The following is a 12,508-nucleotide window of genomic DNA, read 5'->3' as shown; positions in this document are numbered from 1 at the left end:
CGCAGCCTGGTACTACCAGGAACGGATACAGAGCCCTTGGACACCCACCGCCGCTGTAGCCCGCGCTTTCTTCCTTATATAGAAGGACCTGACCTGGACGCCTGGCCTTGATATAAAACCTCTCCCCACCTCTCCTTCCTCGCAGACTCCCTTTGTCTCCTCACTCACCCGCCCCTCCCCGGGAGTTCTGCCTGAGAGCGACCGCCCAATAAAGGCCTTCACCACCGGTCCTTAGAGGTGGCTCTTTCTTCCCGCGGCGTTTTCTAACACCTGGTCTCTAGTCTCAGCTGCGCGTCGCTTTTTGTTGCTTTTGCCTGGGTAGCGGCAGGCTTCCTGAGATTTTTCGTCTCGGAGCTCTAGGTGGGGCCCGACCAGCCCGGGAGGAGTCATCGCCTCAGGTCTTTTTTTTTTTTTTCCGCCTCCGGTCTTAAAGGGTTCAGGGAAGCGAGGGCGTGCGTGGAGGAACTCGACAGCCGAATTGGCCCCTCCAAGGACTATTCTCTCCCCTCCCTTATCTGCCCCGAGGTCCCTGTGGCGACTGGAAGAAAGCACTACCACCACCCCACCCCACCCCCAAGATGGCATCCACACTCCCTACAACCGAGGCCCAGGTGAGACCAGGTCCCTTCTCTTGGTCCAAGGTCCGGTCGCTCCTTTCTGGCCTCCTCCTGGCCTCTTGTACAAGAGGGTTAGGCATGCCGGTCGTGATGCGAGGGCTCCTGATCCCCTCGAACCCTTTCACCAAGCTGTCTTTCTTCCTGCCAGGCAGAGAGAAGAAATGGCTAATCAGGATCGGCCTTTTAGAACCTCCCAACTAGGAACAGGGCCCATAGGAGACTACATAAGAGTACCTCAGAGTATTTCTGGAATGCTGCTCAAACTTAAACAGTTTTCTAAGCTTCATTCCATACCTGTTGAATGAACAGAAACAAACAGAAACCTCAGGTGATTCTTAATCACACCAGAATTCTATAGATTTATAGAACTGGTGAACTTAGCGAAGGAGAAATACGTTTGGATATGACTGTGCTTAACAGTAAGTGTCAGGAGAAAGAAGGAGAGGGACCAGCAAAGGGAAAGATATTGGGAGAATTCTAGACCTGTGTTCGCTTTGTGATTCTTCCTGGGCTGCTCACTCATCTCCTTTCTCTTAGAGCAAGGGTCCCCAGCTTCCAGAATCTAACGTCTAATGCCTGATGATCTGAGGTGGAGCTGATGTAATAATAGATGTAGGGTGCACAATAAATGTAACGTGCTTGAATTATCCCGAAATCCACCACCTCCCCATCACCCCATCTCTGGCCGTGGAAAAGTTGTCTCCCACGAAACCAGTCCCTGGGACTAAAAAGAATGGGTAGCGCTGCCTTCGAGCAACCCTACTTAACTCCCTTGCTGAGAGTTGTTCCTTCTATTCTCTTCTAACAGACTTCCAGAACTTCTCAGAGTTTACCGTTTTGGTCCTTATACCACTTCCAAAATTACAAATATTTTTACTCCATCCGTCCTAAATCCTACCTCCAGCACTCAGAACCCACTCATAACCCCACCCCAGGGTTCAGATACCTTTTCCAACAAACTCTTGCCTCTGATGTCTCTAGCTTTTCTCAGCATTCCCAGACAGAGTAAGGTAGTAGCTTTTTGGCTTGGCCTGGCTGTGTTTCAGGGACCTGTGTTGTTTGAGGAGCTGGCTGTCTATTTTTCTCAAGAGGAGGGTGTGAGTCTGCACCCTGCCCAGAGGTCCCTCAGCAGAGAAGCGACACAGGAATGTTTTGAGGACAAGGCCTTGATTGGTAACACACTTGTTTTTCCTGCGTTTTGGAACTTTCTAGGATTAGGATTACATATCTCATCCACGTGTTGGTATGGGAGAATGGGACCTATCCTTGAATGATTTATGTGGAAATGACAATAACTTGAATGAGAGTATGATTTTCAAAGGGTGAGATGAGTCTTAGGCAAAAATTGGTTATTCCCTGGTGGTCCAGTGATTAGCACTACCCAGGTGGAGAACTAAAATCTGGCAAGCTGAAGGGTGTGGCCAAAAGAGGCAAAAATTCTATTACAGTGACTATGGTTTTGCATAAGACATGGCAGTACCGAGTAATCATTCCAAATATTTGTTATGGTCAATTCATAATTTTACTTGTGAAATTCCATTAGTATGGGTTACTATTATTTGCTAAAGTTGGAAATTGCTTTAATCTTAAGGAAATGGTGTGCCTTTCTCACTAAGAGGAGCTATATGTAGTAATGTCCCCATGGCTGAGTAGATTTTATCCTTGACTAGGGTTGACTCGGAGAAGGCAATGGCACCCCACTCCAGTACTCTTGCCTGGATTTTCCAGGGACAGGGGAGCCTGGTGGGCTGCTGTCTATGGGGTCCCGAAGAGTCGGACACGACTGAACGACTTCACTTTCACTTTTCCCTTTCATGCATTGGAGAAGGAAATGGCAACCCACTCCAATGTTCTTGCCCGGAGTATCCCAGGGATGGGGGAGCTTGGTGAGCTGCTAGCTATGGGGTCGTACAGAGTCGGACACGACTGACCCGACTTAGCAGCAGCAGCAGCAGCAGGGTTGACTATTTGAACTTTCCCATAACTCACATTTTATATTTTCTACTTCTTTCTTCATTACGTTGTTTTCCTCTAACTTCTTGAACATGTGAAGCACATTTATAATAGCTCTTTAAATGTTCTTTCTACTAGTTTTGTCATCTGTCATCTCTGGGTCTGCTTTTGTTAATTGATTTTGCTTCTAGTTACGGGTCATATTTTTCTGCTTCTTTCCATGCCCGGTAATTTTTGATTTGATGTTGGACATTGTGAGTTTTATGTTGTTGGATGCTGGTTTTTATTGTTTTTTTCGAAATAGTTTTCAGACTTTGGTGTGGTGTGCTAATTTAAGTTACTTGGAATCAATATGATCCTTTCAAGGCTTGCTTTTTGTTCTGTTAGGTTGTGTTCAGAGCAATCTTTAATCTAGGGCTGATTTGGCCTCCTGCTAAGGCAGTATGGATACTGCCTGATGCTTTGTGTGATAGGGACTGTCTCCACTTTGGAACATGAACTACTGAAGTGTTTTGTGAACCCTGGAGATTGCTCTTTCTATTCCTTTTTGGTGGTTCTTTCCTGGGCCTGGGGTTGTTTCCTCACATGTATGTAGAGATTAATATGCAGCCAGAGTCTTAAGGAGACCCATCTAGATGCCCAGAGCTCACCGCCTGGACATCTGTCCGCTTCTCTGATATTTTGCCATCACATTCTAGCTGCGTTGACTTTCCTGAATTTGGTCTTCTTGAATCAGCAAAACCACTGAGGACTGGGTTTCACACACTGCCCTGCAGCCCATAAACCCTTTCTAAGCAGCTAACTGGGGCAATCATAGAGCTGTTGCTTTAGAAGGAAAAGAAAATCCCTTTTGGATTGACATATTGGCTTTATAAATTATGAATATTTGGGAGAACACTAAAAAGGAATGATTTTTTCTTTCTGGCAGGCCTGATTTTTGTCAGCCATGCTACAACTTCCTGGTCCTCTGTGTAACTATCAATAGTTTGTTTGCCCAGTACTACTTGAGGGTGTTTATATTTTGTTTTGTTTTTGTCAGCAGAAGATGATAAGATTGAGATTAATCAGCAGCTACATCTAGAATCTATGGGACTTGAAGAGCTTGCCCTAGAAAAATGTTCCCTTGCTGTGCCCCTCATCTGTTACCCAGAAAAGTCCTCTGAGCATGGAGCTGGAAACTTTGAAAGGAAAATATCAGGTGGAACTCCTGCTTGCACAAAAAGGTTCAGAAGCGTTTTAGTTACCATTGAAAACCATACCCCATTGATAGAACTAGCTCAAAGTTTAGGAACCAGAGCACTTCCTGAAATTCTTCCATTTCCCGAAGAAGGAACCAAAAAGTCATACAAGGGTCCTGAATGTGATCAAAGCTTCAGTCATAGTTCATACCTCGTTTTGCATCAGTAAGCCCATGCAGGAAAGAAAAAGTGTAAATGTGACGACTGCGGGAAGATTTTCAATCACAGATCCAACCTGAGAGGTCACAAGATAATCCACACTGGCGAGAAGCCATGTAAGTGTGCTCAGTGCGGCCGCAGCTTCCGCCAGCCCTCGCACCTGTCTCAGCACAGGAAGACTCACCCGAAGGATAAAATCCACAGGTGTGGCATATGTGGAAGGGGGTTCATGAGGCTCCGGGGACTGTCACAGCATCAGAAAACCCACACTGCCACAAAAGCCAGCGATAAATATGTCGGTCAGAAACAAATCTGGCTTTGCCTGAGGAAAAACACGGGTCAGCCGCCCAGCAGCCGTGCAGTCCCGGCAGGAAATGCTTTGGGCAGCCCTCGTACCCCTGCCTGGGAGAGGCCACAAGGACAATCTGAACACTATAGCAATTGGGGGGAAATTTTGCTTTCCTTCTCAAAATTCAAACCCTTAAAGTGTCCTGAGTGTTTGAAGACCTTTCTTTCTACCTCTGAGTTTATCTTTCATCAGAGCACTCAGTGAGGAAAAGCCCCATAAACCCAAAACATGCACAGAAAGTTTTATTTTGGGCTCAGAGCTTGCATGCCACCAGAAGAGTCACACAGGAGAGAAACCTTTAAAATGTACCAGGTGTGGGATAAATTTCAGGTTGAAAACACATCTTACTCTCCATCAGTTAACCCATTCACAAAACACTGTGTAAATATAGCAAATTTTCATTAATGTCTGTGTTTCTCAGTATCTGTACTGAAAACTGGGGCACAATTACCCTTTATGTGCCAGGCACTGTACTAAGCACTGTACACACATTCCATGTAATATACCATTTAATTTTCACCACAGCCTTGATTTAGACACCACGGTTTCTGTTTTAGGAAACAGGAAGCATAGTCAATGTCACACCCCTGAAGGAAGGCAGAATTCTAACTCAATTGCTATCCAGATTCCATTTGTATGAACCAAAGAATGATACACAATTTCTAACTCTTGTTTAGTCTGCACACTCAATACTTTATGTTTATCATTTAATTTACTCTTAAGAATAAATCTGACAGAAAAGGACTATCCTCACTTCATAAAAGGGAAGTAGAGCCCACAGAGGGTAAAAGCAGTACCTTGCCCATACACAAAAATAGCAAGTACTGAAGCTAGCATTTAACCTTGGGTCTCTCAGCCACATTGTGTTGTTAAGTTGCGTTTGCACCACGTGTTAAAACTGCAGGCAGCTGGGTTCTGAGGCAGGCGGGTGAGGAGGCCCATCGTGCTGGCTGCCCTGTGCACATGCTTCCCTCCCTTAGCACTTCATCCCAAGCCTGACTTACATGTATGGTTACAAAGCAACAGAGAGACTCCCCAGGACTTCAGGTTCAAACCCCGTCCCTATAATCAGAGATCGCAGACTACAGAGTACATCCTTTAAGGTTTTAGTTGAGTTTTGGTTTTTAAAAATGTTTTCTTCCTCATATCTAAAGGAAGATACATATAAAAAATTGTTTAATTAAAATACCTGAAAATACAGGTCTCTAGATACTGCTGTTACATATAAATACTGGAGCAAAATATCGTTAAGTGGAATGGTTGTTAATGTTAAAGAACCAGAAGCTCTGAGCCCAAGGAGTTGAAGAAAGCGGTCAGTGTCCATCAGTGAGACCCATGCTGGTTTTATGATGATGGCTTTTTTACTTTTCTGTTTACAGTGTTAACTGACTGATTCCACAAATGGTCATTAGCTCAGAGATATCATTAGCCTACCATGTTAGTTTTTTTTTTTTTCTACCATGTTTTAATGAATATTTGGATGAAAGTTAAGGATGAAAAACTAAGTGCAGAAGTTTATTGCTAGGAATGATTGGTTCACAACATTTTGCAGTATGGATGTTGACACCTACAGAGTGAAAACTTTGTACTGAGAAAATCAACCATTGAACAAATGTCATGGGTTTTGTTACTGATGTAGTGATGGGAATGTGTGTCAAACAAGTCCTTAATGTGATTGCTAGAATATCAGGTCTGTAACAGTCATCACTGATGAAAATAGCATTATTCCAATAACATTCAGTTATGTCAACATTTGACGTTTTGTAATTAAAGAAACTGTGGAATTTGTTATTCTTGAAGCAGTTGGTTGAACTAAAAAATAATTTTGTTTACAGCTTTACTGCAGTAGGTAATAGTCTATTCACATCTCCCCATTTAACAGAAGATTATTAACGCAGTAATTCAGGGAGTTAAAACTAAAAACAAGTGACGTTTCACCACAAATGACATTCTGAGTCTAACTCGTGCAGTTCTGTATAATTAAATAGCATTGTTCTGATGACTACAACGTGTTGTGTAATGCTACTGCAGACTTTGCTCGAAGTAATTACCAATTTACTACATATGTGTGCTAAGCGGGTTTTTGAAATTGTTCATTAAACTTGTTATGTCTATAGGATTTCAGTTGGAAAGTGTTGATGCTTGGACCATCTGTTTAAAAAATAACTAAATGATCTTCATTAGAAGTGTGTATATCCATTGTTTCAGTTTTGCAGGTTGAGAAAGCTGTTGATCTGATATGAAGATGACTTGATATTTGATATCCATCCTTTCAGGGCCCATCTGACTGCAGGTGTTCTTATTTTTGACATCTTTCCTTGTATTAGTCTGAGGAGGGTGGCGAAATGACATACATATATATTTATATAAATCTGAGACTATCCTGCAATCTCTAGTTTATTTGGACCCCTTAGAAGTATGTTTGTTGGAGGCACTTGTGCTGTTTAATATTTTGACTTTTACAGTTTTTGGTGTGTTCTCATCAGTGCAGGCTCTCACTGGGCAGTGACTATCTGATGTGCCAATTTGACATCTAATAAATGTTTTTTGTTTTTTATTGAACGTTAGCAATGAGGTGAACTTTAATTAAAAAAATTTTTCTTTACACTTCCGTAGTTTTAGATGGCAATGAGATGAATTTTGAAGACTGGCGGGATTGTGGTTTGCAAGGGGTTAACGAATGACTTCGGGCCATTTAATGATGGAGATAAAACGGAAGTCAGAAGAAAATTCCAGAGCGACTCCAGGATACCGCATTAGAAGTCAACTTCCTTTGCAGTTTCTGCTCCACGGCGGCGGCACCTCCGGCCCCGCAGGCCAGCGAAGACCCGCGTGGGCCTCCACCTGGAGCAAGGATTAGAGGTGAGACTCGCGAAGTGGGGCTCGCACATGGGTTTGCGTGGGCTCGGAACAATCTTGCGGCCTTTGACCCGAGCCGTTCAGGCCGGCGGAAATACCAACGAGGCGAGACGCGCTAGAGCGGCCCACAGGCTGGGAACCGGAAATCGTGCGCTTACTTCCGGCGCTCTCTTTGGGCGGTGCGATTGCGCGTTCCTAGAGCAGCCACTCCGAGAAGGCAATGGCACCCCGCTCCGGTACTCTTGCCTGGAGAATCCCATGGACGGAGGAGCCTGGTAGGCTGCAGTCCCTGGGGTCGCTAAGAGTCGGACACGACTGAGCAACTTCACTTTCACATTAATGTGCTGGAGAAGGAAATGACAACCCACTTCAGTGTTCTTGCCTGGAGAATCCCAGGGACTGGGGAGCCTGACGGGCTGCCGTCTATGGGGTCGCACAGAGTCGGACACGACTGAAGTGACTTAGCAGCAGCAGCAGCAGAGCAGCCACTCCAGTGTTCTTGCCTGGAGAATCCTAGGGACGGGGGAGCCTGGTGGGCTGCCGGCTCTGAGGTCGCGCAGAGTCGGACACGACTGAAGCGACTTAGCAGCAGCAGCAGAGCAGCCAAAGTGCGGGGGCTGCGGACTCAGTGGGCGCTCTGCCTGGCTCCCGACCAACCCCGACTACCCCGGGAGAGGAGGCCTCTGCAGGGGCTGGGCGGCCGGGTGAGAGTGTTTGCCGAGCTTCATGGTGCCCCGGCACCAGCGAGAGGGTTAGGCGGGTGTGACTGTCCGTGACTTCCCACCCTGGATCTCGCACGACTAGGCGCCCACTGCCCCGGGGACGGGAGAAGGACCCCGACGCCACCTCCCTGGTGGCCCTAACCCCGTTTTGCCAACGCGGAGTTACGGGCTCGCCCTGCCTGTTTGAGTTGTCAAAAGGCATACTTTGACCTCAGTTTCCCTGGGTATGGTGTTTCCTGCCAGCTAAGGAGTGTTGCTGCCTGTCTAGTGCTACAAATCTTGAGTGTTTAGCCAGGGTAGTCACTGACTTTGAACAAGCCCTGAAAGGAATTCAGGGCGGAGATCAGGAATTGGGCACTCTGCTGTGGGAAAACTGGCAGAACAGTTTCTGAGTTTACAGTTTCTCTAAGCTTTCTAGGGAAATTGTTAATCACAAATGAGGGGGACAGCACAGCTGTGTTCAATGTGATTGAGAGGAGGTATGTTATGCTATGAGGGAGGTTGCACCTGGCCAGCAAGATGAGCTGACGGCTAAAGAGTGACCTGACATCATGATTGAGGCTTCTGGAAAGGGCACAGGGTCCTAATAGAGAACTCTGCAAAGGTCTTAGCTAATGTGTCAGCTGATTCCATGTATAGTAAGCTTTTCCTGCTCACTTGTACTGTTTTTGGTGAAAAACAGCCAGAAATGGGAGAACCCAGATGTCCAAGCACACCTTACAGAGAGACCAGGTTCAGTTCCAGCTGGTATGAGGCTATCCCCTGAGCCATAAGATGGTTGCAAACTCCGATGCCCTGGAATTCCATTCCCCAGAACTGGAGAGCCTCCTGATAAAAGATACCACCTGGGGGCAGGAATCCAACCTGCAAGCCCACCATCCTGGTCCTGAAAGGCTCCTGTCAGTGCATTAGGCCCCTCTGCCAGGATAAGGCAACAGGGCCAGAGAGGCTCTTAGTCACCTCCAGAGACTGTGCCATCAGTGGCTAAGGCCAGAGATGCCCACTCAGGAGCAGATGCTGGAGCTCCTGGAGCTGGAATGTTCTGGCCCATCCTAAGAGATCCACCTGGGGTTCAGTGTCACACCCAGAGGGTGACAAGAGGCAGCAACCTGGATGGAGGATTTGCAGTGACAGCCGAGGAACCAGGATGCTGGGTGATAAGGGCCAGAGACCCAGAGAGTGAACACAAGGTGGGTGATAAACTTCTCTCCTTGGGCTGTTACACTTCTGCTTTCTCTTCCCTGGGGATCCTGTCTCCCAGGCCTCCAACAAGAATCTACACCATTGAGCTGAGGGTCACCTTTATTTTGGTCCAAGAAAGAACCAAATTTTTGAGGTTTGATGGGCAGCTCAGAGTAGACCTGAAAAGAAAACTAGGGAGCATTCTGTTTACACCCTCATTTTACTGATAAGGCAACTGAAGTGCAAGCATCACAGAGCTCAGTAAGTGGCTGCCTGCAGCACTGGAAATGGACCCTGGCTCTTCAGGCTCCCCCAGTGCTGATCTCATTGTCCCAGGCTGTCTCCTGGTCAAGTTCAATTGCAGCAACATGTGTGTGATTAGCTAACTCCCTGTGAAGAAGCAACTTTTGTGTCTCTCAAAGACATGGATCTGGTTGTACAATTTTGTGACTATAATTTTTTTTAAAACCCACTGAACTTTGTACTTTAAAGGGATGAATTTGGGACTTCCCTGTGGTCCAGTGGCTATGACTCCATGCTCCCAAAGGAGGGGGTCCAGGTTCAAATCCTGGTCAGGGAACTAGATACCACATGTTGCAACTAAGAGTTCGCATGCTGCAATGAAGATTCAAGATGCCACATGCTACAACTAAGACCCAGTGATGCCAAATAAGTAAATAAAATATTTTCAAAAAAGGATGAAGTTATGGTATATAAATTATATCTCAATTGAAAAAATTATCTTTGAAGTAAAAAAATTTGAAATAAGTATTTTACAGCTGCAGTAAAATATTTAAATGTAATATACAAAATAATGTATCAGACATAAAAATAATTTATGCTATCAGCATGACATATTTTTGTATTTTTGTGCAGATCTGATAGTAAAGCTGCTTTTGCCTTTTCTGTGCAGAGTATCTTGTAAGAAAAGTTATTAGAACCATTAGCATTTGAAACGACTGATCTATGTGCATTGCAATTTTCTCAATAGTATGCAACCAAACTAAAAATTGAATAAACCGGATGTTAATATAAGAATGCAGTTCCCAAAAGGATTTAAAAAAATACTGAAAAGATATGTGTCCTGGTTTAGGCACTATTTCCTTGAGTAAAACCCACCTGTTGCAAAGGGAAAAGTGTCTTATAGTTTCAAAGGACTGAGCATAGGAGAGTTTTCCCTGGGGTTTGGGGCAAGGCTACAGACTGAGCGGGAAATCAAGATGAAAGAGGAGCAGGTGCATGAATACCCTGTGGGGGAGCACTTCCCACTCAGCTCCTCAGCAGGCTCAGGGTGAACAGTCCTTTTGGAATCTAACTAGTTGCCCCCACCACCTCCGCCCACCCCTTACTCTTTATTCTTATTTTTTTAATGTTTATTTTTATTTATTTATTTTTGCTGCACCCCTTCTTAGTGGCATGCAGGATCTGGTTCCTTGACCAGGGATCCAACCCAGGCCCCCTGCATTGGGAGCCTGAAGTCTTGATCACTGGATCACCAGGGGAGCCCCCCTGCCCCCTTAACTCTTTAGAAGCAAACTTCTCCCTCAGAATTTTCTTCTTAGCTCCAATTTTTCCTTCTGAGGGCAGGTGTCTGACTTCTGGTGTGATCCTTGACCTCCGATTCTCACAATCCTGGATCAGAGAGGACTCTTGTCATCTCTTCCAACATAGAGCCTGTTTCCCAGGAGACTGCCCTGCTCAGTGTGGACACAAGGAGGCATGTGTTCTGGAGGCGTCTGGGTCACTGAGGCACCCTGAAGATACACTGTGCTGGTGAACTTCTTCCCTGCATTCAGGAGTTCAGATGGACAGATGTTTATGGAGCCTTCCTATGGGTCTGTAACATGAGCCCCCTCCTCCCTGGTCCTCTGCACCGGCCCATCCCTTTGCCAAGGTAGTCACAGAAGCAACCAGGGCTCCAGGTACAAAAGCCTGAGTGGCTGGATGTCCAGCTCTTAGAACTTAAAGCAACTAGGATGCCCCTCCAAATAAAATGTTGCACCTTATGATGAGTTCCCCTGTCCATGAAAATTTCTAACAAGAGCTCAGATGACAGCTCATCAGGGTGTGGAAGAAGAAAATATGCAACAGGCAATTTGGAGAATCTTGGTTTTTCCTCCAGTAAGATGCTGTGATTTTTGAAAAGGTTTGTAAAGGGGAATATGGGACAGTTGATCACCTCCCACTTTTTCTGTTGGTCAGTTCTGCCAGGGGCAGCCATGCCCACTGGTCCACACTGCTATAGTGGCTGGACCAGACCTCAGAGCCACCCTGAGGGGTCCAGATCTCTTAATGGGTGAGGCATTTATTCCCATGGAGACTTTTGCCTTCGAGTACAGGGGCATCCACCACGATGGAGGCAAATACCTCGGATCCTCACATTTAAACTTTATGAAGTTGAAGAAACAGGTTTGAAAGGGGAACTAAAGCTGGGGTTGAATCTAGATCTGCCCAAAGCCAAATTTCATGCACACTAGGTGCTGTGATCTGAATGTCTGTTTCCCCTAATTCCTATACTGAAAACCTAACCCTCAACGTGATGGTGTTAGGTGGTAGGTCATGAGGATGAAGCCCTCATGAATGGGATTAGTGCCCTCAAGAGACCCCCCAGAACTCCCTCAGCCTTTCCACCACAAGGAGACACAGCAAGAGGACAACCCACCTATGAACCAAAAGGTAAAATAAACACCTTAAAACTCTTCTTCTGAACACTGTCTTTAGCCCAGACAGCCCCATTTCATATCCATCTCTCTGCAGCATCACCTCCTGGGCTCTGCCATTTCCTGAGACTGCCTCTCACAGGTTTTTGTGACTCTGGCCTCCCTTCCACTGCTGAAAACACACCGCTCCTGTTCTCCCAACAAGCCTGATGTAATTGTTGGGAAGGGGACCTCAGACTAGTCTGAAGGGCCACCAAAAATGATGGGGCAGACCACTGGGCTCCCATTAATTATCTCTTGGCCTAACAGACAAAATGTTTTGTCCTCTTGCATTCAACATACTGCCACCTTTTGTCATTCTTGGAAACTTAACTGAGAGATAATTTACATGTCGTAAAATTAATGAACGTGTCAGTGACTTTTTTAGTACATGTTCTGAAATAATTTGGTTTTAGAATATTTTCATCATTCCAATCATTTTGTTGTGTTTAAAGCTACTGGCCTGAGTGAGAAAGGATACGAGGAAGGACTCCCTTTGCGTCTCCTTAGCAGTCTTACTTCTGGTAGCTTCTCCCTATCTGCACTCTGCTACTGGTGGGGGCTATGGCAGCCATGATTTTATTTCACCAAATCAAAAGTGCTTTGGTATAAAAAGATCCCTCAGGGTGTGTATGTGTATGTTTGTTAACACCACCAATACTTGAAGTCCCCTCCTCACACAAGCAGATCCACACTTCCATTTCACACGTCTTTCTTATGAACAGCCAGG

The 12,508-nt window shown here is 45.7% G+C and overlaps 1 protein-coding gene across 1 annotated transcript; it reads left to right on the top strand.

Annotated features, from left to right (window-relative positions):
- The first annotated feature begins 473 nt into the window (after positions 1 to 473).
- ZNF597 (zinc finger protein 597) lies at positions 474 to 5,214 on the top strand. Its single transcript, XM_065920278.1, is given in 6 exon segments — positions 474 to 611; positions 1,664 to 1,790; positions 3,610 to 4,272; positions 4,275 to 4,386; positions 4,388 to 4,513; positions 4,515 to 5,214. Coding segments are annotated over 6 exon segments (1,248 nt in total). The 5' UTR covers positions 474 to 578; the 3' UTR covers positions 4,702 to 5,214.
- The last annotated feature ends 7,294 nt before the right edge of the window (positions 5,215 to 12,508 follow it).

Source organism: Muntiacus reevesi, chromosome 2 (assembly GCF_963930625.1).
Source record: "Muntiacus reevesi chromosome 2, mMunRee1.1, whole genome shotgun sequence".
NCBI lineage: Eukaryota > Metazoa > Chordata > Mammalia > Artiodactyla > Cervidae > Muntiacus > Muntiacus reevesi.
The sequence above is the reverse complement of the archived record's forward strand: the minus strand, read 5'-3'. Positions and strand labels throughout refer to the sequence as shown.